At 42.3% G+C, this 26,474-nt stretch overlaps 2 protein-coding genes and 1 long non-coding RNA gene across 5 annotated transcripts in view; all 3 read right to left on the reverse strand.

The window, feature by feature from the left end:
* Positions 1-1,253: 1,253 nt before the first annotated feature.
* On the reverse strand, positions 1,254-4,062 carry LOC311013349 (uncharacterized protein; the record flags this gene model as incomplete). Its single annotated transcript, XM_084009369.1, has 3 exons — positions 2,763-4,062; positions 2,131-2,340; positions 1,254-2,015 (listed from the first exon to the last, which is right to left on the reverse strand). The coding sequence occupies exons 1-3, from the start codon at positions 2,895-2,897 to the stop codon at positions 1,254-1,256; spliced, it is 1,107 nt and encodes a 368-aa protein (XP_083865495.1). The 5' UTR covers positions 2,898-4,062.
* A 2,302-nt stretch (positions 4,063-6,364) lies between these two features.
* LOC311013487 lies at positions 6,365-9,120 on the reverse strand. 3 transcript variants are annotated; one of them, XR_014597143.1, is made up of 4 exons: positions 8,457-8,611; positions 8,132-8,276; positions 7,901-8,007; positions 6,365-6,585 (listed from the first exon to the last, which is right to left on the reverse strand). It is a non-coding gene; the product is annotated as an uncharacterized lncRNA (long non-coding RNA). The 3 variants fall into 3 exon arrangements; XR_014597141.1 differs by having other exon boundaries at positions 6,365-8,007; positions 8,132-8,221; positions 8,457-9,120; XR_014597142.1 differs by having other exon boundaries at positions 6,365-8,007; positions 8,457-8,646.
* Positions 9,121-11,498: 2,378 nt separating this feature from the next.
* immt (inner membrane protein, mitochondrial (mitofilin)) overlaps positions 11,499-26,474 on the reverse strand; it is a 46,564-nt gene continuing 31,588 nt past the window's right edge. Inside the window, exons 8-14 of the mRNA XM_084009550.1 lie at positions 19,146-19,249; positions 17,266-17,401; positions 16,903-17,032; positions 15,442-15,665; positions 15,105-15,236; positions 14,176-14,305; positions 11,499-12,468 (exon numbers count right to left, since the gene is read on the reverse strand). Coding sequence (XP_083865676.1) covers positions 11,861-12,468; positions 14,176-14,305; positions 15,105-15,236; positions 15,442-15,665; positions 16,903-17,032; positions 17,266-17,401; positions 19,146-19,249 — 1,464 coding nt within the window. The 3' untranslated portion in view covers positions 11,499-11,860. The remainder of the gene's footprint in view (positions 12,469-14,175; positions 14,306-15,104; positions 15,237-15,441; positions 15,666-16,902; positions 17,033-17,265; positions 17,402-19,145; positions 19,250-26,474) is intronic.

The following is a 26,474-nucleotide window of genomic DNA, read 5'->3' on the forward strand; positions in this document are numbered from 1 at the left end:
TTAGTGATTGCGATGATCTAATACCCACAGGTAAATGATTCCAGTCATTTGGTCCTTTGAACATGAATGCTTTTCTACCTGTTAATTTGATATTGTGAGGCACTGAAAAATAAGGATAAATAGATTGCCTGGTTTGATAGTTGGATGTAAGTTGAACAAAATACTGTTTTAGATAAGGCGGGTAATTAAGATGAATACATTTAAATATAAATTGGAACCAGTGTATCTGTCGTCGGGTATGTACAGAAGACAAGTGAAGAGACTGGTACATTGAACAGTGGTGAGTATGATAAGGACAATCCAGTATAAATCTGCAGATTCTATTGTAAACTTTGTTAAGAGGAGCTAGAACACGTTTGGAGGAAGACATGTACACAACATCACAGTAATCAAATATTGGCAGGATCAGTTGCACAACAAGTCTCTTTCTGACACGATTAGTGAAACATTTCTTGGACCTGTATAACATTTTTATCCGACAATTCACTTTACGTACAATACTGTCAATGTGCGTATTAAATGACATGGTGGGGTCCATCCATACACCAAGATATTTTAATTTGTCTACCTTCTGTAGAGGTGTGCCATCATTGCAGGATATAGTGAGAGAACTTGATATAGTTTTCAATTTCGAGTTAGTGCCAAAGGTTAGTGACAGATTTGTTTTTGTTAAGAAGTAATTTGTTGTACAAAAGCCAGTCTTGCAGAATATTGAAGTCGGATTGAAGGATGGTTTGCACTTCAGATAGGTCAGATTTTGAAATATAAATGACAGTGTCATCGGCATATAGTTGCACAGAGGAATTAGTGAAGATGGATGGCAAGTCATTTACGTATATAGAAAAAAGAAGGGGTCCCAAGGTAGAACCTTGTGGCACTCCTCTTTCCTGGATCAGACAGTCAGAAAAAAAATTGCCATCTAAAACAACACATTGTTTTCTATTATGGAGAAATGAACTGAACCACAAAATTGCATTTTTCGAAAGACCTATGTTGTAGAGTTTATCTAATAACAAATAACGGTCAACAAAATCAGGGATGCAAACAGGTGAAGGGTCAAAAAAGTGAGTACATACCGGCGACTTGTTGGGTGCGTGCGCCGATCCCACGTGAGACCATGGAAGGGGCGCAATGATGAAAAGGGCTAAAGATTTCTATTCCATTCTTTATTGAATTGTAAACATATTAGCAATAGCTAGAGTAACGATTAATACAACAAACAAAAGAACATTTTCATTGTCATTTTGACAGAATTACTTATTTTTTTTTGCCACCAGGATCTCGAGTGCCCGACGCCTTTGTTTGGCCGCATGCTTCATTCTTGCCCTCTTTTCGGCTTCAAGTGCAGCCCTTTTACTGTCCTCAGCAGTTTGTGCTTTCTCGTACCCATATTCTTTAGCCCTCTCCATTGCTGAAATCCGGTTCTTTTGGCGTCTAGCCGCATCCCTTGCCCCAGCAGACTTGATGTTTTGACACAGCCTTTGATCCAATTTCCCATATTTGGGATCGTCCCTCTTAAAAATTTGAGTGGCGGACATGTTGCCTGATTTTAGTGTGTATTTAACAGTTTGGAATGCATTAAATGTAGGGATAGCCATGTTGCTGCTCTTTGGGTCAATAATGTCCCCCATAAGGTTGAAGGAGGCCTCCACCAATGGGCCATGAAAGATGGAGAGGGCGGCTTTCATGACTTTGCTCAATGCAGGGAACTTTTGAGAATTGAAGACCTTGGCCCACCAAGTGACCATGTCCTCTCCCTCACTGAATGAGGCCAAATCTGGAGACACACTGTACCCCATTATTTCTAGGTGGACATCACTTTCAGGGTCTGTGAAGTGTTGAAGGTTGGTGGCCAGCTTCTTCAAATGGATCACAGCTTGCGAGTGACCTCTGAGGATGGGGTCTACAGCAGAGAGGGATTGTAGGATGGGGTTCTCCAAAGGTAGTTTCTTTTGTAGATATAGGCCAGTTGTGATGTAGGCCTGCGAGACCGACTCCAGGAATGTCTTGAGGAGCTAAAGTGAACAAAACCAATGCATTAACATTGACCATATATTGAAAGAATAGGCCAATATCATGTCCGAACTGTTGTTAATGCAATGTAAGAGGTCATTTTGAGAGTATACTAACAGGATGTCGAGGACTCTTGGTTCTGAATGAATCCGCCTCTCTTCCAACATAAAGCTGGGCGAAAGGGAGCATCTTTCCCTCAATCACGAGGTTTGCCATCTCTTTAGGAGTTGCATCCTTTAGGTGCTCAGCTCTGATAAAACAACTCATGAAGAGTTTGAACAACTCTAGCTGCCTATCGTGAAGCTTGTGCACCAAGGTTTGGCTCCCCTGGAAAATATTTCAACAAATATCATGTTAGGTTATGCGCCAACATTTTGCTCCCCTGATATTTCAAAAAGCTAAATGTGGCTTTCAGTCATGCTGTCCTGTTCCAAAGCAAGTGAACCCCAGACAAGAATAACCACTTTTTGAAACAGTGTTAATATTGTCTTTTGCCAGTATATTATGCAGATATCCCAAGTAGGCCTAAAATACACTGACATGTGGACATGTAGAGACACACAAATTCTGGGCTTCTTAAATCTATGAATTTATTCTAAACATATTTCAGTGTTGGTCACCATGACTTGGCACGCCTACATAACACACTGTATGTGCTTACAACATGTAGACTGGAAAGGATTACTTTAATTTCTCTGACTTTAGAGCAGCTATTTATATTAGTTTGACCAAATGCTACCAATACCAACCTGGAAAACCATGACATACTCCTTCAGGATGGCGAGCACACCCTGATACACACTCAGCTGTAGCTCAGTTTTTGTGTCCTCAAACCAAATCTTAGAGTTCACCCTTGTCTTTCTGTCTTTCCCTAATTGTGTCATAGCTAAAAGAGAATAGAATAGGTAAAATGGTAAAGTAAAATTAGCTTTTGGCACAAATCCAATTAAAAATGTCAAGATGTGTCAGCAATACTGTACAGGAGGACTGTTTTATGACATGTTAACATACTTGATACTTATAGATTGATTGATTACACATAGTGTTTCTACCTAATATTGTATCTTTCACATTCAACAGTTTATACCTTCATTTTCCTTCCAAGACCATGGAGAAACTATAGTTTCACAATTCAGATAAATTGAATTAAAAGTACTTTTCCAATGTGTTCAAACTAATGCATGCTCAGGAGAACCCTACCTTTCTTGTTAAGGTCCCCATGCAGAGAAAAGATCCGCTGTTGTGCCTTCTCGCTTACGTTGTGTTGTCTGAAGAGCGCCTCCAGAGGGTCCCTGTAAAGCGCCTTGTCCTCTGCACTCAGGAAGCCATAATATAGCACCTTATATGCAGGCAGCATTCTCTTTGTGGCGATGCTCACATTATATGCAGAGAGCCAGCGATGCTGCACAAACCTCTGAGGATTGGTGGCAGGGATATGCATGAACTGACACACTTCCTTGAGGTACATCACCTACGAAAGTTAAAAATAAAAAATGACTCGCCTGTACAACTACAATGTATACATCGCCTGTACAACTACAAAATGCATACCTGATCTGGAGACCACTGATGATCTGTGTGCAGATCTGAAAATAGCTTCTCAAGGAAGAGGTTAAAAGGCTCCGCAAATTTTTTGGCTGCATTGTGGATGTGATGGCAACTGTCCCCATCTATGTCCAGCAAAGTTGGGCAGAGTGAATGGCGGATCCTGGTCTCCAGACCTGACTTGCTCCCTCGCATGACACTGCACGAATCCATCATGATGCTCACCAGATTTTGCCACGGAATGCCAATTTCAATGAAGAAGTCAGTGAGAGACTTTTCCAAGCTGGCAGCAGTCACTTTCTGGACTTCAAGAGAGCCAAGATGCTCTACGACCACCTTCTCCTTATCCTCATGGTAGTAGCTAACCAACATTGCAAGTACTTTCTTGTTGCTGTTACAGGTGCTTTCATCTATGTTAAGAGAAAAGGGACATCTATTTAGCTGATAAACTGTCCTTTCAGAGAAAGTACGTGCAAGGCCATTAACCATTTTGTATGTGGCTGCTGTGCGTGACAGTTTTAACTGTGCTAAAGCCATCTTGTCAAGTGCAAGAGTCTGGGCCAAATTAACAAGGACGGGAGCAATTGATAATGGAAGGGACTGCTCTGCAATGACTCCCAGAACCATAGCCTAAAAAGGGAAACAATGGAGTAAATTACACTAAACACATTCTCAGAGACCAATACGCTTTTGCTTCAAGAAAATAATATACTTAAAAGTTGTCTTCTACACTTTTGCATAGGCCTACAACACTTTCCCTTTATGCTTCCTTAACAACCTTGCCTACCTCTGCGTTAGCTATGCGATCAGATGTGGGCACAGGGGTCAGAATCTGCTCCCTTATCCTTTCAGGTCCTTGTGCTGGTGCTGGCCTTTCTTCTGTAAGGACCGGTGCCACACTACGTGTTGTGATAATGTCACGTAATTTTCGAACATGGCATTCAGTCTTGCAGTGTGCCACTAGTGCTTGGGACCCTCTGTTCGAATAATTGATCTCCCTCATGCATAGTGTACACCTGCCATGGCCTTTCTTGTCAATTTTTTTGATACAATGAGACAATGGGAAAATGTGTGTCTTTGTTTCAATAGTGGTTGAGATTTCCAACTTCAGCCAGTTCCAGTTCCAGCTGCACTTGCACCCTAAATCCACCTGCTTCACAGACAAAGCCTCATCCTCATTTAATTCCCTCATTCTGAAAATAACAGAAGAGGAAACAAAAAAACATCATACGATTTGAATTGTAACATTACTTTTACTTATATATAATTATAAATTATTGATAAGGTCTGAAACATGTGGGCCTAGTCCATGATGAACCAAATTGCAAATTTTAAGTCCTAGTTAATTTCATTCAACATTTACTACCTGAATGGTTTTTACTTTACCTATATTAGATGGAATCTGACTAAAAGAGTCACTAAACAATAAAGCTTAATGCACAACAGTTTCGACCGCCTGTTTCATTCATCATTGACCTTGGGTGTCTTGAAAGGCGCCTCTAAATTAAAATTAAATGTATTATGTAACACACAAGACCGGAAACCATAGCAACGCCGGTAAACAAACCCCAATCCCTGTGAGCTCCCCGCGCTATGGCCATCCGGAGGTGCACAGAGCTTTTGGCCGTAATATTATAAATACAATTATATTATATTATATACTATTATATGTAGTATATAATATACTATAAGCTTAGAGCTTAGGGTAAATATAAAGATCTGACGAGAAATTGACGTTGCTGCGCTGTCCAGGAGCAGGCAGAGAAAAGCTCTCTCCTGCTTGGCTTTCATTAAAATCAAATTTAAAATCCCCGATAGTGACAAGTGCATCCATCCATTATGTCGCCGCCGGTCCAGAGATGTGTCAGGTGTGCGCGAGAGACATAACGGACACTTTTGTTACTGCCATGTATACAGTAGAGAGTGGTCACCATGACTTGAGTGACTTAAGAGAGAGAGTGGCGACAACGGAAGTTCAAAACGCCGGCCGATCACGTGGTCCATGTAGCCTCCAAAAGTTCCCGGAAGTGCTTGGCGGGCAATTGAAAAACACTAGGAAAACCACGACGATCGGTAAATAATGGTCAATAAATGCTTTGCGTTGCAACATGTATATTCTTGTGTTAATTGATTTGAACTCCGTTAAGTTTATCAACTTAACTTTACTGTACAGTCGTTGAAAAGTCATAATATTTTCTCTTTTTCTTAACTTTCAGATTTGAGTGAGGAGAAAGGTGACTAACAAAGATTTGCCCATTGACTGCACATTAGGTCTGGACTCGTAACAACATTATGATAACTGTATTCTAATATGAAATCCATGGCAAATAAATTACACTTTGATTTGAATTCACTATAAATCACTATTTCTATCACTATGTGTTAACTATTCTTCCTCATCTCAAACTTACTCTACTCAGTGATGCACAATAAATCAGTAGCACAATAAATCACAGTCTTGTTTTTCCCAAAAGCACTTAATACCACAATAAATTCCTTAAAACAGTATGTAAAGAAGTGAAACAGATCAGCATGTTAAGCTGTTTGTGTCCTTTTCACTATGTAGTCCTTGACAGTCTTCACGATGGTGTGCTGTGCTGCGTGGGGATGCTCCAATCGCTCTGAGAGGGGTGTCCGCATGTATGGCTTCCCCAAAGACAGGGACAGGCGAAAAGCATGGGTGGTTAAAGTTGGAAGGAGCCATTTAACCACCTACAAAGACACTACTAACAAAAAAATATGCGAGGTAATCATATTCAAACAATGCATTTGCACTTTCGCACACTTTCAAATACCACACCACTGGGAAGTTTAAGATGTTTTTAATTAAAAACAGAACAGAGAACAGGAAAAACAATGCAAAAACCAAGGGAAGTTACGTTGTAAATATAACGGGAAGAAAAAGAAAATGACAGGAAAAAACACTTGAAGGCCATCTTGGAAACAAGACCCAAACCAAGAAGGTGAACATCGGGCAACCCAAGAACAGCTGAAGGTGCTTCAGGACAGTGCTGGACAAGGGTAGAGCTGAGCACAGAGACAACAAAAAATATTTTAGCTCCTAAAAGAAGTCCCACTTCAAATTCTCTCTTTTTCTGTGTCTGCACTCTGCCTTCCTCCTGCAACCTGGGAGGGTGCAGTCTAGTGCAGGAAATGCAAGGCAGAGGGACCTCATACAACAACCCAATCACTTTCAGTTATAGAGATTCACATTTTCTAATCATCAACAGCTTTTCCTGCTCATGGTTAATTAAGTATAATCAGCCACTGATGTGTTACACATTTTGTCAAGTTGCCTCAGGAACTGGATGTGTTTTATGTGTGCAAAGATTTGAAACATATCTACTAAGTGTAATGTGCCATCTGATAGTGTGTATTCAACCACTATGGGATATATGCTAGACATGTTCATAGTGCCGGATACAAGTGAGTTGTTGAGTGTGAGAACTAAGGTGAAGTCACTCTGCAGGCACATTTTGAGGCTGACCAGTTTTTGAAGACCAGCAAGGGCAAGACTAGGCTGAGAGAAGATGCGATACCCACCATCTTTGTGCATCGGCCAGTAGTCAGCAGCTAATCGTGGCGAAGGATTGAGTGGAGAGGAAAGCCGCGTGCACAATGAATGATCACGTCAGGAGTCAACATAATACAGTCTCCACAATATTCACAAGGAGAATTAGTAACATGATACATTTGCATGAAAAATATAACCATGCCGGTATAAACCCAGTTTGTGTTCTCACCGTCCAAAATCACAACAGTAGACACACCAGCTTTATAATATACACTATACTCCTATCAGCTTTTTGAAAAATAAATAAATAAATAAATAAAAATAAAAATAAATCAAGTTGCCCAATACACACACGGTAATTATATTAACACAACCAGAATCACCCCGGTTTTTTTTTAATTATTATTATTTGCAAGAAAGTTTACCACCATCAGGATCGGCGGATGCAGCTCAGTTTGAATTTAATATTCAAATGTGAACTTTTTCACCCCGCACTCAAACCTATATATATATATAAATATAGCCTCAATTATATTAAATTGATGTTTATCTACAATCACACTCCCTGCACATTAAGCTGGCTATTGGTATAAATTGACAGTGTTCGATTAAGTTATATTTAGTGAACAGAATTTACATGCGTCCGCCTGTTGCATGTGTTGCTATCGTTATCCAGCGTGCTAGCTTAAACTTTTATCCGTTAATATTCTCTAATCTTCTAATCTAGACGGGGACAATCCGCCAACATATTTAATATAGCTAATTACTCATGTCAATTTAATTCCAATGAACTACTGATGTGAAAATGTCATTCTTTAAACATTTTACCTTGATCAAGTGTTGCTCCGACCGTGTGCTCCATAAGAATTACGTTGGGCGGAAGTTAGTTTTGCTAACTTCCGGGAACTTTTGAGGGTCTCCATGCTCCGCCATTGCTGTGAAAAAAATTAACCATTGCAGTAAACGTAGGTGGCGCCACTCTCTCTCTTAAAGGAAAACACCACCGCATTTCCATACTGAACTATGTTCTGCTCTGATGTTAGACGAGGTGATACATACCTCCCTCTCCTCTGTGCGTGCACTCAATGGCTCTTGCGCGCACTCCGCGCAGCGCTAATTTGCTAGCATGTAGCTTGTCCCAGTATATTCCTTAGGATCCAAAGGGGGGTGAAGTTAGAAGCGACCAAGCACTTCCACGTTGTCCCTATTTAAATACGGTTACGTGAGTAGTTACACGACCCAAGTTTGGTTACACAAAATGAAACATGCCAATTTTTCTAAGCGGATAACAAGGATAACTATATAGTATGGCGGAATAACAACTGGAAGCACTTCGACGTCGGCGCAGTAATATCATCACTCAAAACATGACGGGACTATATACCTTCTGCTTGTTTTCACAACCCTGTACGATGCACGTTATAACCATGATGTTTGATTGTTCACAAACTATTTTACTCCAACCTGATGCTTCCTCAACTGTGCACAAACTACTACAGGTAGTGCAGGCGACGGCGTGCAGGTCACGTATGTTCTATTGACGGAAGTAAGAGGGGGAGCGGAGTGATGATATTACTGCGCCGACGTCGAAGTGCTTCCAGTTGTTATTCCGCCATACTATATAGTTATCCTTGTTATCCGCTTAGAAAAATTTTGTGTAACCAAACTTGGGTCGTGTAACTACTCGCGTAACCGTATTTAAATAGGGACAACGTGGAAGTGCTTGGTTGCTTCTAACTTCACCCCCCTTTGGATCCTAAGGACAAGCTACATGCTAGCAAATTAGCGCTGCGCGGAGTGCGCGCAAGAGCCATTGAGTGCACGCACAGAGGAGAGGGAGGTATGTATCACCTCGTCTAAGATCAGAGCAGAACATAGTTCAGTATGGAAATGCGGTGGTGTTTTCCTTTAAGGACTCTAGTATACAGTACATTCGGAACACATTTTAGGAACAGATCTATGCCGCATAGAAATCTATGCGGATCAGATGTGCCATGTAAACGCGGATAGTGTTATCTCTAACTATGCAGGTCTATGCGCTAGCTAACATCAGCTCAAGTTAACTGATAATATCAGTTAACATCTTAGCATCTTAACACGTTAGCATGGATGAAAATGACCATTCGTCCGATGTTCAATACCAGGACATAAATCCCGAAAAGGCGGAGAGAAACGGGGAGATTTCCTGTGTGGCCATCAGTTTGATTGATATCGGCCTTCCTTAATTTTTTATCTTTATTTATGTATTTATTTAAAAAACGGGGACAGAGTTTTCATTTTATTTTCCCGGGGACAGGCAACCAAAAGCTGCGACTGTCCCCTGAAACCGGGGACGTCTGGTCACTCCATCATGGATACTTCCAAGACAATTAATATTCATGTTAAACTTTCAGCAAAAGACTGCAACCTTACCTTAAGCTCTCATTGTTTACTTTCAGAAACCGGTCGAAAATGTTGAAATTCCCGAGCCATTCAGGGGTAACGGTACATAGAAGCTCACGTTACAAATACTTCAGGTGCTGGTGAATCTTTCTTGTCTCTGTGATTGGACGGTAATTCTGCAGAAGTGGTGTGGGCTACCGTAATGATTAATATACGGGCGCAAGCTCTATTTCTCCGCTTGATAGTTTTTGAATGATCTAGATAGCAGAAACGGTTAGTTACGGGAATGAGGAGTGCGCATGCGCATGCGCAAATTAGACCCCCCCCCCCCCCTCAAAAACAAAAACTCCTCGGATCTGCATGAACCACACAAGTGACCCATTTGGCCGTCAAAAAAGTGAGTCTCACTTAAAAAGTGAGCTGTTTGCATCCCTTGCATTTAACTTAAATCAATAAATATTGCACCGGTGACTTCGCCATTACCTGCAGCAGTGAAAATGTAATTTGTTATTTTCAGTAGTGCAGTGGTTGTTGAGTGATTGGATCTGAAAGCCACCCGCCAATTGAACAAATAATAGATATGGGTCTATAGTTATTACAGTCGAGAACATCACCTGTTTTATGGAGTGGTGTGATTCGTGCCAATTTCCAGATAGTAGGTAATTCATTTGTTGAAAGTGAGAGATTGAATAGATCTGCAAGAGGATACATGAGAACATTGACAGCTAATTTGATGTATCTATTTTCCAGGCCATCAAGTCCAGCACTACTGTTTCCATTGGATTCTTTAATCGCATTCTGCACTTCGGCTGGCATGATTTTTCTAAATGAAAAAAATGAGCTGACAGGAGGTGGAGTGTAGCCACGCCATATGTTGGTGTTTGAGACAGGAAGAGGAGTAGAACAGACCGAGGAAAAATGCTGATTAAGTGCTTGGGCAACAGAAGAAGAGTCATGTAAAATATTACCATAAATTCTTAGTTTGTTAATTATATACTTTTCTTTATTGCTCGTAATTGATTTAACCTTCCACCTGAATTGTTTTGGATTTTTTAAGTCAGAGTTCAGACTTTCATAATAATAATTAGCCTTAGCATTACGAGTTTTGATTTTACTCTGATTTCTCAGTTGTCTGTACACTTCCCAGTCAGCATTACTTCTCGTTCTCCGGTAAACTGACCATGCTTTATCTCTCTGCCTGAAAAGACTAATACGTTCTGGGGTGATCCAGGGAAGATGTTGACCCCTGACCTTAACCATCTGTCTGTCAAGCACATCGTTATACTCAGTAAAAAAATAGTCCCAGGCATCTTGAACATTGGTTATCAACTGAAAACGGTCCCAATTTATATTAATTAAATCATTACAAAATAAATCTGGATCCATTTTCCTATGCTGCCTGATCTTAATCAACTTTGGTGGTGATTTGGGGAGCTTAATTTTCCATACACAGTAAATGATTGAGTGATCGCTAAAGCAATCAGACATAACTCCATATTTAATAATCCTGTCAGGATGAGAGACCAGTATCCAATCCAGCAGAGTATTTGTTTTTTTAGTGACACGCGTTGGTTCTTTTATTAGCTGGGTAAGATTTATGCCAATTAATTTTCTTTTAATTGTGTCAGATGACTTGTCTAGCCAATTTCTATTGAAATCTCCTAGTAAAATTAATTAATTCATGGCAGATATGGATGTGATAGTTGCGATCAGATTTTTAAAAGAGTCCACTGGAGAAGAGGGTGGTCTGTAAATGCTGCCTATATGTAAACACTTGTTTGTATGTAAAACAATTTTAATGAAGATTGACTCAAAACCCAGTGGAGTAACAGAGGAAGTAATAAGTTCGGATACAATGTCAGCAGAGACATAAATAGTGTACATCTGTAGACTTTCTGATCTGATATGGGATTTAAGTGTTGTCTTAATTCTTTTGAGCAGTGGACAGACAGTGATAAGTGGTTGCCTGTCATTGTTTTCTAGCACTTATGACATGTTATGTTAAACAGTTGTGAGGGAGGAAATAAAACATTTAACAGACCACTTTGTTGATCACAATTTATTGGTACATGTGCAGTATTGACCAAGTGAAATGCAGCATCACGTATTGTTCACGGGGTGCAAGGGTTCATTCAGGGGAGGGAAGGGTTGATCAGCCACGTATAAATGCCTGAATCAAACCTGAAGGGCCAAATAGACTAGACAGACAGATAGAGGGTGATTTCTTTAAATGTTGCAAATATTTACCCACAGTGACTTCAAAACAGATTAATTTAAGTAACATCTTAACATGAATCACTTAACTTCAGTTACCACCACTGTGTTTCTCTCGTGAACGCTTAGCAACCTTTCAAGCCTGCAGCAGGGATACTTGATAATGGTGATCTTCCGTGGACTATGGACGGCCTATGGAGACTGGGTGGTTCCCAACCCCACAGCATTTGCATAAGCAGACAACAGACTGACTACCTGCCTAGTTTCCAGTGTGAGTCTGGCTTCAGTCAACCAGTCCTCCACCACTCTCCTGGCCTCTCCTCTCAACTGGTTCACCAGTTTAGCTGCTAGCTCCAAATCGCCATGCTCTAAGCAGAAGCTAGCATATGACAGAAGCTTGAAAGGGTCTAAATCCTCACTGCTCAGCTGGGTGGGTGGGGCTTCCTGTTTATCTTCAAACACCAGGGCAGCTTGAAGGTAGGACAAGAAATACTGGTACAAGGAGTTGTGAGTTTCGTCGATGAGGGCGACCCGGCGAGCCAGCGAGCGCAGGGAGTTGAAGCGGGCGCGGAGGGAGGCCTCGCTGTACACACCGCGGTGCAGACCTTCATCTGGCAGGGCCGACGCCAAAGCCAAAGCGAAGTCATTGTCGTGGCAGCTGTCTCGCACCACCTGAGCAGCGCCCTCTAGAGGCATGGTGGGTATATCAGCGTCAGCAGTCTTCAACATGTAGTTGAGATCTTCCACTGAGAGCCAGAGCTGGTGAGCTTTACGGGCCTCCTTCTCTGCCACCACATGACCTGCAGTCAAGACACAGGAATGGGCTAACGTGAGCTAACATGAGCTAACATGAGTTAACCTGAGCTAACCTGAACTAACATGAGTTAACATGAGTTAACCTGAGCTAACATGAGTTAACATGAGCTCCAGATGGCATCGCTGAGAACCGCTGAGGCTGTACATAGGTCCACACCATTACATCCTTTAAATAAATAATTTTCATTCATCATTGCACTACATCCCATCCTATCTGTGTGATTCACCCCAGACTGAGCAAAGCATACCATAGGCTACAATGCCATTTGAGCTAGTCTCCCAGTCTTAATTCAATTAAATTTTTATTTATAGTGTCATATCACAACAGAAGTCATCTCAGGACACTTAACACATTGAGCAGTACTAGAATACGCTCAACTTAATTATTACAAGCTAGCACATATAAGTCATGACAATGATTCAGCTAGAGAGGCTTTAACCTTCACCATCATCTCCCTGTCTGTTCTTTAACACCTTCACAAGGATCACTGTAGGATGTCTCAACACAGATACTGCAGACTAACGTCAGCCACTTCGTTCAGAGACAACAAAGCAGCGGAATAAAGGTCCATATTAATAAAAGCATTTCAAACTTGACAACAATAAACATTATCAAGTGAAGTGTGGACCCTAATATTAATAAATATTATTAATGTGGGTCCAGGGACACACAAAGTAGTATGGGGTCACTCCATGTGAAAACAGCCAATATCGGGGTACCATGTACATGACACCTCTCAGATTTTGCTGAAAAGCAGTGAAAATATGTCTTATGTTACCAAACGAGGGAATCTGAAGTTTCAGGTCAATATCTTAAACGGTTTGCCCGTGGCGTCCATTTGAATTTCAAGTGCCACACCCCTTTTTGACACATTGGAATTTCGCATTGAAAATTGGTCTGTTAGTTCATTGTGGTGTGTACTACACAATTCTGAAGGCAGAATCAACATTCCTTACTGTTTGGGTGAGAGGTGGGTCTGACTTTGGTGACCCACCTCTCACCCAAACAGTAAGGAATGTTGATTGCCTTCAGAATTGTGTAGTACAAACCACAATGAACTAACGGACCGATTTTCAGCCTTCTATCACTTTTAGAACAGAAGTGATGGGCCTGCAAAAATGCCAACAAATGAAATGCAAAATTCCAATGTGTCAAATAGGGGCGTGGCACTTGAAATTCAAACCTTTGATATATTGACCTGAAACTTCAGATTCCCTCGTTTGGTAACATAAAGCATATTTTCACCGCTTTTCAGCAAAATCTGAGAGGTACCATGTACATGGGTGGCCGAGTTGGCACAGAATGACCCTATGTTGATATCCTATCCTTCATAACATCTGTTAAGTAAAGGCGTGGACTTCTCCTGGAAGTCTTTACAAGTCAGCTCCCCTTTTTACACTTGACGACATCACATATTTTAGCACTATAGTTTGCGGATTTGGGAGAGTTTCTGCTACTCAAAAGGGTTTCTGTCTTCCAGTGTTGGAATGTGGATATATAAGGGGTGTTAAGATCTTACAAAGAAAACACATGATTTGCTTGAGTTCATAGATTAAACTACCAATTACTAAAATAGTTTAAACACAGGGCATGTGGTCATCAGATGACAGGCTGCAGTTACTTACTCTTTATGAGACAGTATGGGTCAAACATTTACAATGGGCTTCATCCACATGTGGAAGTATCTTACTGTCTATGGCCTCCTCCATCCCCTTCAGTCTTGCGTAGGCCGTGTTCATATCCAGAGTGAAGTTGTCCAGCTGTTCCTGGCTCAGCTGACGGTAGACGGTCTCCTGTTCCAGCATTTTACTGTTCAGGACCTAAACACAATCCACAGCAGAGCATGTAAGGGATGATTGCAGGTAGCTGGGCTGTCAGAGGGAGGAGACTAGTAAGTGTAGAAAGCTCTGGTTGTATTGAAGTGATGCTTAAGAGAATGTTTCTCTCTTTTCCTTTCTGTCCACTTTACAGTACTGAGAAACATGGTCAAATAAGACTTTAACACATGCTTTTTGGTGGATTATGGGTTGGATGAATTACAGGAGATGCTTGAAAAAAATCTGAAAAGATAGTGAGTCTAATATCAGAACATTTGGTCGGTAATTAGAATCTCAATTCTTTCCCTGTTTTAATGGAGTTCAAGTACAGCTACTAATAAAATGGGGGATGGACTTTTTTTAATGGCAGGTATGGCGTTACTTTTCCAGTATTGGTACCGTACAACAATACAAGCTGGCTGAATGTACTCACCTGTTATAGTGTATGAGTGGATCCTTGCTTAAATTATTTAGAATGTGGTGTTGTTGATGATATAAAAACCTGGATGACCTGCAATTTCCTGATGTCAGTTAAAATGGAAGTGATTGTACTCGGGCCTAAACTCCTCCGAAGCTCGCTGTCTAAAGATATAGCTACTATTGATGGTCCTTTGACTCGCATATTTAACAAACTACAAGGACAGCCTACTTTCACCTGCGTAACATTACTAAAATTAGGCCAATGATGTCCCAAAAAGATGCAGAAAAACTCGTCCATGCATTTGTTACCTCAAGGCTGGACTATTGTAATTCCTTGTGTAATATTTGATGGGAATGTGTGTGAAGGATGAAGTGCGGAGACCTGCTCAGCATCAGCTCTCAGCTCCTGCTCCTGGACTTTGAGGACATCTTGGACATGGTCTGTGTGAGCAGCTGCCTGACGTCGGAGCTGAGTCCTCATCTCTGCCTCCATCACATCCCTTAATTCAGACAGCTGCGTACGCACACACACACACACACACACACACACACACACACACACACAGTCTCATTACACAGATAACAGAGAAAGCCTCGTAGCTAATGCATGGCTGTCTGTGAGGAAGCAGACTGTATGCATGTGGCATTTCACTGTTAAATGACGGTGGCTCCAAAGGAATATCTCGATCAGCAAACCCTGAGCGCTTGTAACTCCGTACCTTCCTCTCCTGCTCCAGCCGGGCGTCCTCCTTCACATGCTGCACGGCCGTGTTAACAGCCTTCTCCTGGGCTCTCTGGTCCTCCAACTTCTGCTGCTCCAGCGATGCATTAATGTGGATCTGCTCTCTGACTCTTTGCTCAGCCAGCTCTCGGTTCAGCTGGTCAATGCGACGGTGAGCGTGGGCGATAAGGGCGTTGAGGTCATCCGCTGACAGTTTCCCAGCTTACACACAACACACAAGTTGTGTTAACAAATCTGTTTCTTAAACCTAAATAACTCAATTTCAGGTGTTTATCTTGATGAGGAGAGGACCAGGCTGTTGCAATTCTATCATATCTTCTGTCATGGGTGCATTAAAATACATTACATAGATAGATTATACTGCCAAAAGTGCGTGTTTGTGATATATATATATATACACACACACAGTATATACCTGTATACCACTGCTCTAGAGTCCAGTGGCGGCGTGCTTTACACCACTGCATCTGACGCTTTGCATTGCACTTGCTGATGTATGGCTTGGATGCAGCTGATCGCCATGGAAACCCATTCCATGAAGCTCTCTATGCTGTTCTTGAGGTAATCTGAAGGCCACATGAAGTTTGGAGGTCTGTAGCGATTGACTCTGCAGAAAGTTGGTGACCTCATCCCATCCTATGTGCCTCAGCATCCGCTGACCCCGCTCCGTCATTTTATGTGGCCTACCACTGAGTTGCTGTCGTTCCCAATCACTTCCACTTTGTTATAATCCCACTGACAGTTGACTGTGGAATATTTAGGAGTGAGGACATTTCACGACTGGACTTGTTGCACAGGTGGCATCCTATCACAGTACCACGCTGGAATTCACTGAGCTTCTGAGAGCGACCCATTCTTTCACACGTTTGTAGAAACAGTCTGCATGCCTATGCTTGCTTTTATACACCTGTGGCCATGGAAGTGATTGGAACACCTGATTTATATTATTAGGATGGGTGAGTGAATACTTTTGGCAATATGGTGTGTGTTTGGTCCCCTTTCAGAAGATGGGCCCTTCAAGCAGCAGGACCAAAGGAGCCCTGCACTTCTCTCATAGACTAATGTGTTTTCAACTCAACAGCTCTGAGCAAAAAGACACATGGGGAGGGTCATTTTGAAACTTGATCCACACAAATTACACATCTTTTCTTCAGGACTTTGGCCTTCAACATTTTTCAGGCGTGCCGTTTAATATTTCTGAATTCATCGCAAAGCCTTGCAATTAATTTCAGCTTTCAGCATTCCCACACATTTTCTATAGGAGAGAGAGATGGTCGTCAGCCAGACCACCAGGGCGCTGCACAAAGTGAAGTAGTTCATTCCAGATGGTTCTTCTCGCTACCGTTTTGGACTGGACCATGTTGTCACCCGTTATACTGTCATCATATTGATTCACTGTACTACTACTACTGCTGTGTGTGTGTGTGTGTCGTCTTACTGAGACCCTTCCAGTTGGCCTGGACATCTGGAGTAAGGCTGCTTACTTCCCTCTGAAACTGTAGTTTGGCTTCATTAACCAGTTCACTGTACCGGGAGACAATCTTAGATTCTGACTCTGCAGACTGCACCTACAGCGCACACACACACACACACACACACACACACACACACACACACACACACACACATACACATACACATTAGGGGAATTGTCTATAGCTGACTTTCTCTTTCAGCCAATCAGTGTAGAGATTCAGGGCTATCATTCAATGTGATTGGGTAAGAAAGTGAGTAAGCTAAAATGTTGAATTATCTCTTCAAAGTCTTCATCTGGTTGTCCTTAATGTACAAATTTCCTTACCGTGGTCACCGCTTTTTCCAAGTCCACCACCATGTTATGGAGGTTCTCCTCTGCTGCTAAAACCAGCGGGCGGACAGCAGAGACCTTCAGCCCTTTAGACTTGTCAATGACTGACCTGAGACTGTCCAATGCTTCACTACAGGGAGAGAGATGGGAGGGATGGTAGGGATTGGAGGGATGGGAGAGAAGGGAGGGATGGGAGAGATGAGAGGGATGGGAGGGATAGGAGGGATGAGAGGGATAGGAGAGATGGGAGGGATGGGAGAGATGGGTGGGATAGGAGAGATGGGAGAGATGGGAGGGATGGGAGGGATAAGAGGGATGGGAGAGATGGGAGGGATAGGAGAGATGGGAGGGATGAGAGGGATAGGAGGGATGGGAGGGATAGGAGAGATGGGAGAGAAGGGAGGGATGGGAGGGATGGGAGAGATGGGAGAGAAGGGAGGGATGGGAGAGATGGGAGAGAAGGGAGGGATGGGAGAGATGGGAGGGATGAGAGGGATAGGAGGGATAGGAGAGATGGGAGGGATGAGAGAAATAGGAGAGATGGGAGGGATGGGAGGGATAGAAGAGATGGGAGAGAAGGGAGGGATGAGAGGGATGTGAGGGATGGGGTGAGACAGTTTGAGATGAAAACTGGTGCAAGATGTAAAGTTAATCAATCACAATGGTAATGTTGCTGATGAGAATAGTGGTTGTGTTTAATTTAGAATGTTTTCCCTCTTTTACAGATTAAAAAATAAATTGAAATGGAAAATCTGAAGACTGTCTGTTCTTTTGATGGACTGGAGTGTCTGTGCCACTGCTGCAGGACTTCCTCCCAGTGAAGTGAGTGCTTTCAGAGTTGGTAAATCCTAATGTTCTTTTTTCTTTTACCGAAAAGCAATGCATAATGCGCAGAAAAAAGCTGTGCTTTGGTCATGGTGAGGTACCACTCGTGGGAATGCAGTCATGTGATTGGCTGAAAACGAGGGAGGCATCTGATTGGCTTTCCTTGATGAAAAAAATGCATTTGTGAATCCAGCCAGTCAGGAGAGTCTCAAACATCCACACACAAATGCAAACAAGTTCACATATGAAAAGCGTCTTGTAAATTCAAGTTTAACAGTTTGTATATAAATGTAACAACATACAAATACATTTTTGATGAAAATTGCAAATATTTTTTAATACATAATGTATAGTTTTATATTACATTTATTTAAAACAAGACACATTTGTGTTTGTATTGAAATGTATTTTTGAGAAGAGTCATTTATATATAAATCACAAAATACATTTGTGAATCCTTCTCTGTGCATTCATTATTAATGAGACTGAACTGACCCCATAGTTACATGTTTCCATTAATCTGTTCTCTCCATGAACTTGATATATGATAAATGCCTCAGCTATATACAGTACGCTGGCTGTGCCCAAACTCAATCCTCAACCCAAAACTCAAAAATGCATTTTTCATTTCCATAATCCACAACATGTCAAACTCATTAAATATCCTGCTGACAAAAAATGTCACTTTGGTCTCCAATGGTTTGCTCTCTTGCTGTGGCACACAGCTGGATTAACAGACATTAAAAGCTTAATTCAAAAACCTCAAAAGAAGCTTTGAATGTAACAAAAAGACACAGGACAGGTGTAGTGGCTTGGTCCGATATGTCATATAATTTTAAAAAAACATACAAATGACAGGTTTTAATAGATACATATTAATATGTGTATTATATCCATATCTCAAGAAGGAGAAGGCGGTTTAAATCTAGTAACTACATGGATAAATAACAGATAATGAGATGTAGAAGGATCAGGTCTGATTGAGTTTAGCAGGTGACCAGACACAAAAATCCCTCTTTACATTGTGTGTGTTTTGCAATATGACTTACTTTGCATTCAACAGAGCAGCTCCAGCATCATTCACAGCACAGGTTCTGTCAGCAAGAGCAGCTTCCAGATCCTTCCACTGGGCTGACTTCTCCTGAGGGGGTACCTGGATTTAATAAGAACTGGATCACTCCACTGCAAAATGATGATGCTGTCTGTTACAGTGTTGTTCTAAACAGGTGAGGCTCAATGAATCCTAGTGAAAAATATTACACTAGTTATTAAAGGAAGATCACATAGAAAAGCTAGCATATGTGTGATATGCTTAAGAGACAGCTCAGACATAATCACTTTACTGTTATTCCACTTTCCCAGAATCAGAAACTAATGAATGCATTATACCTGTTTTTATGTATTCTGAAGTTATGTTATGTGGGGCTGCAACAACGAATCGATAAAATCAATTACTAAAAGGCAACGGATTTAGTCGTCGATTCGTTGAGTCGCGCGATTATTAATACGTCACTCTTAGTGTGTTAACAGAAGCCGGCGCCGACGGGCGCTTCCGGCAAGATGGCGGACTGGGTGCATCATAACTTCTGAGCGCTGTCTGCTTGTCCCATTTTTCAATAACTTTACCGTCCAACTGCCTTTACTAGACCTTTTAAGCTTTAGACTATCTCGACATTCATTTTTGACAAAGAATTGAGCCATGAAACTGTCTCCAGCCCGACGAAACACGGCTGCTACCCACCACAACTACGCAGAAAAGATGGAAACATCGACCGAGAGCCTCAAAAGAAAAGACCCATTCTCTCGGGTAAAAAAACAACCGGCAGACAAAATGAGAGACACGACTACTGACGAAGGTCATCCTAGAAGCCATAAAACAGCTCACTGATAAAGTGGAAAGTCTCGGCTAGGGCCCGACCGATTATCGGCCGCACCGATATATCGGGCCGATATTTAACATTTTAGGGATATCGGTATCGGCCATACTTTCCATAAATTCCCACCGATAAGTTCATATAATTTTCACAACCAATTTTGCAGCCGTTTCGTTCTGAACGCGCCTTCCGCTCTTGCCACTTGGAATTCATGAGCCTTGCCAAGTTGCCTCGCCCGTCACAGCATCTGATTGGTTTGGCACACGGAATACAACCAATCAACACGCAAGGCTGCAAGCGGGGCGGGGTGCCTTCACGCTCCCTGTGACTCGTGAGCGGTTTCTAGACGGCCACGTGGGGCTAAGGACGGTGCTGCGTGTGGATACAACTTAAAGCAGAGAAAACACATTTCCTTCGAGGTAAGCAGTGTTTCCCCTACCATTGTACAGGCCTGGCGGGTCGCCAGGCCAAGGAGACCTGCCGCCAGGCCAAAAAAAATAAATCAATACTCCAAAAATAAGCTACCTATCAATTAATTCATAAATCAATAATCATTTACATTAGGAGCGCCTCCGCGCAGCACAGTAGACTTGCTCCGCAAGATGCGCGGCCGCAACAATCCTCGCCGCGCGCTCCCGCTACGTTTTTCGTGTACTTTACACGCTTGATGTTGTTCTGATGCCGTTCCGCCTCGTTAAACCACCACGATGTCGCTTTCTACTTTGAAAACACGGAGTTGACACTGTATTTTGACAAGCTGTTGCACTCTTTAGACTCGTGGTGTGAGCGGAACCGGACCGGTACCGGAACCGGACCGGTGCATTTATAAGAAAAATGCCGCTGTGTTTCTCCGTCCAAAATCCGCTTTCCTCGCGCTGCCTGCTCGCACAGATCCGCTCGTGCGCACATTCGCTGATGCAGGACAGGTCGAGTGTCTTTGGAGAAAAGCGCTATATATATAAATGAGGCCATTTTTAATATAAATATATGCAGAGACGGCTTTCCTTCAAAACAACATCAAGCCATGCATGTGTAGTATTAGGACGTGATGACGTTTGTACAACCGGGCTAACGGGCCAAAGCCCGTTTGGGCTGGAGCAGTGTGAATGCAAAGCCGCTGGGGACCCCCCTGGGGCAATCGTGCCGAGGCACGCTACTGATCGCGCCCTTAGGCAGCCTATGTTAATAAAATAAGGATTGTTTTTGATAAGCTGTGGAACTCTGAGTTAACCTATTTCTACCTGAATTTCTATGAACTACCAGGCTGTTGAGTAAACCTATAACTTATATTTTACTTGATAAAATAAGACAATATATGCACTCATGTCGTTGTAGTGTACTATTAAAAACACTTAATGGAAGTTCGAGTCAGTGTGTGCCATTTTTAATTTATTCGAGAATTTTTTTCTTTTATTTATCGGTTGCACATATCGGTTATCGGCCTCCCATTTTCATAAATATCGGTATCGGTATCGGCCCTGAAAAAACCATATCGGTCGGGCCCTAGTCTCGGCACCCAAATTAAACAGAACTCAGTTATGCTAGCTAACATGGCTAAAGCGGTTGAGTTTAACACGGCGGAGATCAAAGACTCAGCTACAAACCACGGAGCGGGAGATGTCGCTGAGTTAATGGAAAGAGTCTTGGAGATTGAACGGTACAAACGCTGTTGAAACCTCAGAATCCGAGGGATAAAGGAAAATGAAGGAGAAAATACACGAGAAATGGTTGCTAACTTGCTGATAAAAATCTCCCCTGCATGGGCTCCAAACATCGACCACATCGTGGACTCGGCTCATCTAATGGGAAGACGAGAGGACAACAGGACCAGACAGGTCATCGTCCAATCCACACAGAGAATACACCGGGACGAGCTATGGAAGATGACCAAGGATTCCTCCATCTGCAAAGAACGGGGGATAGGATTCATCGAAGACCTCTGCAAGGCTGACAGGGAGGCTCGAGTGGCGCTGTGGCCGAAGATACAGCAAGCACGGGCGGCTGGAAAACGAGCTTACTACAGAGGAGGAGTCGGTTACATCGATGGACACAGAATCACTTAATAAAAACACTTGAGGTATACTGGTAGTTAAAACCTATAAATACATAAACATTAAACAGGGTCTTAATCTTCCCTGTGATAAAAAGGTTGGATGGTTAAGTTAAAGTCTTTCCGATATTGAAGGGACATTGCCTACTATCTTTGCAGGCTTTTTCTCTTTTTTGACTTCTATTCACTCATTTGGACTTATTACTGTTTACTAGCGGTTGCTAGTTGTGGTTTAATATGAATGTTATTTTTTCTTGTATTTCCTTGAATGCTAGGGGCAAGAGATATCACTAAGAGAAAATCTATTTTTTTATTTTGTAAGGGTGAGAAAGTAAACTTTATTTTATTACAAGAAACACTCAAAACCGGATGATGAAAAATTCTGGATTAATCAATGGGGGGATAAAATCATTTTTGACCATGGCTCCACGAAATCAGCTGGACTGGCCATTCTGTTCTGTAACTGTCCTGGTAAATTGGTGGCCTCTAAATCTAGTAACAATGGTCACTGGCTAATCTGTGTTTTGAATATTGATGAACAGTATAGTATTCTCGCTAATATCTATGGCTTTAACAACCCAGCTCAAAATAAACTATTACTTACAGAGCTTTCTGATAAAATTAAAAATCTGAATCTCACCTACCCACTTGCAAATGTAATTGTGGGAGGAGATTACAACATGGTTTATGATGAATATCTGGATAGACACCCTTCTAAAGGTCAACACAGCTCGCATAACCCTGCCTTATCTAATTTCTATGGCAGTCATAACTTAGTAGACCCCTGGCGCCTTGTACACCCCGACACTAAACAATACTCCTGGTTCAAACCAAATAATACATTAAAATCCAGAATCGACTTCTGGTTAATTTCTGCTTCAATGATGCATTCTGTCTCAGACTGCTGTATGTCAGCAGCTCCCCTATCTGATCACTCAGTTATTAAGTTGAGTTTTAAAACCCCTGGTGGCTGCGGCAGAAACCAGGGCTATTGGAAATTCAATTCATCTTTATTAAATTGTCAAGCATATTGTGATGGTATAAAATCTCTAAATTGCTGAAGTGATGGCTGACAACACTATAATATCCTATGTTTCAAAGTGGGAGTTTTTAAAATTCATTTCAGGAAATCATTTCACGCAAATAAACTAGCAGAACTTAATTTAATTAAAGAAATAAACATTTATTGTAATAAGACATCACCAACTGACAATGATAAACAGAAATTACTAACTCAAACAAACAAAACTTGATGAGATGTATCTCAAAAAAGCAGAAGGGGCTTACATAAGATCCAGAGCTAAATGGATCGAAGATGGTGAAAGAAGTACAGCTTATTTCTGTCAATTAGAAAAAAGAAGGCAAGAGAGAAATTCTATTAAAACCTTATTGATTCAAAACCAACTATGTACAGATACAACCTTGATTACAAAGGAATTGACTTCCTTTTACAGTAAGTTATACTCGTCTGCCTTCTCTGCAATTGATTCAGACTCTTTTTTCAACCATATCAAGGATCTTATCCCCTGTATTGATGATGATTTTGCAGAGTTATGTGAAGCTGATATTACTATTTTTTGAGCTGGATAAAGCTGTAGACCAGCTGTCTTTAAATAAATCTCCCAGCTGTGATGGCCTGACATCTAATTTCTACCGACACTTTCGGGATCTATTTAAAAAATCCTTTTATTCTCATGTTAAAGGAAGCAACTGATAATCTGTCTTTTCCTCCCACTATGAAACAAGGTATAATAACTTTAATTCCCAAACCTGGTAAAGACTCCAAAATATTGGATAATCTTAGACCTATCACGTTATTGAATACTGATTATAAAATTGTAACCCTTGCTTATGCCAATAGATTAAAGAGTAAACTAGATACAATTATATGCGACTCCCAATCTGGATTTATGAAAGTGTTGGGACCTAACCGTTAGGACTACACAATGCGGCCTACAAAGCCTACACAATGCGGCCAGACAAAGGGACAAAGGAGATAAAAAACTACAACCACCATTTTAGTGTCACCTCCACCTGGTCGCGAGATCTGACGTCACACAACTGGGGCCCTATTGGCTGACAACTGCATGGGACTCCAGGGGGTCCCCCGGACCATCCGGCGCTGAACGAGCGCCCACGAACTACCGTCCGTTGCCGGCGTCAAGGAACGCCATCACCGCACGGGACGAAACCCTCACATCGACGCATCTCACATCGACAAAAGTAAGAGGCTATTTGTCTGGGCAGAAGCAGAGATTCGATAGTGTAGGACATGCTTGTAATTCTTGTTAATGTGTTTTAAGTTCTGATCGCGGACCGCCGAGTCCGTTTGTTCATGTGCTGCTGTATTCGAATGCTGATCGTGTACCCACGCAGCTGGGTTGATTTCTGTAACAGTGTTTTCGCTAACCTCCGCCATATTCGCGAGCTCAGAAAGCCTCTACTATCAGTTAAAAGACCGGTCTCGCGGAATAAACGCCAGTTCATTCACGCGAGCCTGTGTGATAGCGGCACGCTTTCTGTGCCTCAGAATATCGCTCGCGCATTCTCTCTCTCTTTGTTTGTGTCCCGCTAACACACACACACACATACACGCCGCACACACGTGTCCTAAGCCAGCTGTTCCCGGCGGACGCTAGGGACATAGCTACATCTGGTGGCTACATACGGCTATATCTCTCTCTCTCTCTCGCTACTCCATCGGACGTCAGTGGCTCCGCCCCTGAACGCTGCGAGGAATAGCTCCATCTGGTGGCCGCACATAGCCATCTCTCCCTCTCTCTCTCTCGACACGCACGCACACACACGCACATGCACACACATACGCACACACACACACTCCACGTGTGTATCTCCCTTTGTTTAGCTTAGCTTTGTGTGTTAGGTAGTTAGGTAATAAGGCTTTGTTAATTGCAGTGTTATTGATTGTGATCATTATTACTGGCTAGTGCTTGAATTTCACGCCCTTCTTAATTGTTAAATTGTTTTTATGCTTCCATGCCAATGATCACGATGATTGGCATGCGAGTATAAAACCTTTATATTGAGACTGAATACAGTTTTAGGTTATCTTTTCCCTGATCCCAGGGTGGTGCCCCGTTTATTCATGATTATATCATGATAATATATTAAATATAATTATTAATACCGATAATCATATTGATATTGATAGTTAACTGTTGATAACCAAATCTGCTCCTGCTACAACCCCAACAAAAGATAGATCCATCCACAACAACATCCATTTGGTGATTGATCTCCTAGATTATAAACATTTAATAGATGATGATGGCTTTATTTTATTTCTTGATTTTTATAAAGCCTTTGACTCCATCGAACATCCCTTTATTTTTCAGTGTTTAAAACTTTTAGGCTTTGGGAGCAAATTTCGAGCCACCATAGAGTCTCTTTATGATAATGCAAATAGCTCCATTTCATTACCAGGAGGCACATCACCAAGATTTGCTATCAAACTTGGGGTCAAACAAGGCTGCCCTATCTCTCCATCTCTCTTTATTGTTGGGGACCTAACCGTTAGGACTACACAATGCGGCCTACAAAGCCTACACATGCGGCCAGAACAAAGGGACAAAGGGGATTAAAAACTACACCGCCATTTTAGTTTCACATCTCACCCAGGTGAGAAATGTGACATCACACAACTGGTGCCCTATTGGCTGACAACTGCAGGTACCCCAGGGGGTCCCCGGCAGCAGCCGTGAGCTTTATAAACCGAAGCCGCCTGGAGAACGCTCTCTTACTCTTACTCTGGCGTCTCTTCCTACAACCGACGCAACACCACGTTGCAACGGGAGGCGACCCCTCCTGCAGCGCACCGCTGCAACAAGAGGAACCAAGCCGGTTCCTGCCTTCCAGCTACCAGACGCTGTCTGAAGTAAGCTGACTAAATCACCAAGCCGCGATTATATCGCCGCTCGTGGAAGGAGGAAACACCAACTGTTTTCTTTATTTGAGTTTGATCAACGAGAGGAAACCCGCTCCGCTCTCGTCTGGACGAAGCCGACTCATCACGTCCCCCGCTGACGCCGGGGCCCACGAACTACCACCGCGTTACGGAACGCCGTCATCGCCAGGACGGACTTGCAGCTTACGCAACGACACCAGTAAGAGGCTATCAGTCTGGGCAGAGACATAAGTTGATAGTGTAGGATGTGCTTGTAATTCTTGTTAACGTGTTTTAAGTTCTGATCGCGGACCGCCGAGTCCGTTTGTTCATGTGCTGCTGTATTTGAATGCTGATCGTGTACCCACGCCGCTGGGTTGATTTCTGTAACAGTGTTTTCGACTAACCTCCGCCAACGCCAGTTCATTCACGCGCGCCCGTGTGATAGCGGCACGCCTTCTGAGCCTCAGAATATCGTTCGCGCATTCTCTCTCTCTTTGTTTGTGTCCCGCTAACCCACACACACACACACCGCACACACGTGTCCTAC

This window comes from Eutrigla gurnardus (genome assembly GCF_963514095.1).
Source record: "Eutrigla gurnardus genome assembly, chromosome: 5".
Taxonomy (NCBI): domain Eukaryota; kingdom Metazoa; phylum Chordata; class Actinopteri; order Perciformes; family Triglidae; genus Eutrigla; species Eutrigla gurnardus.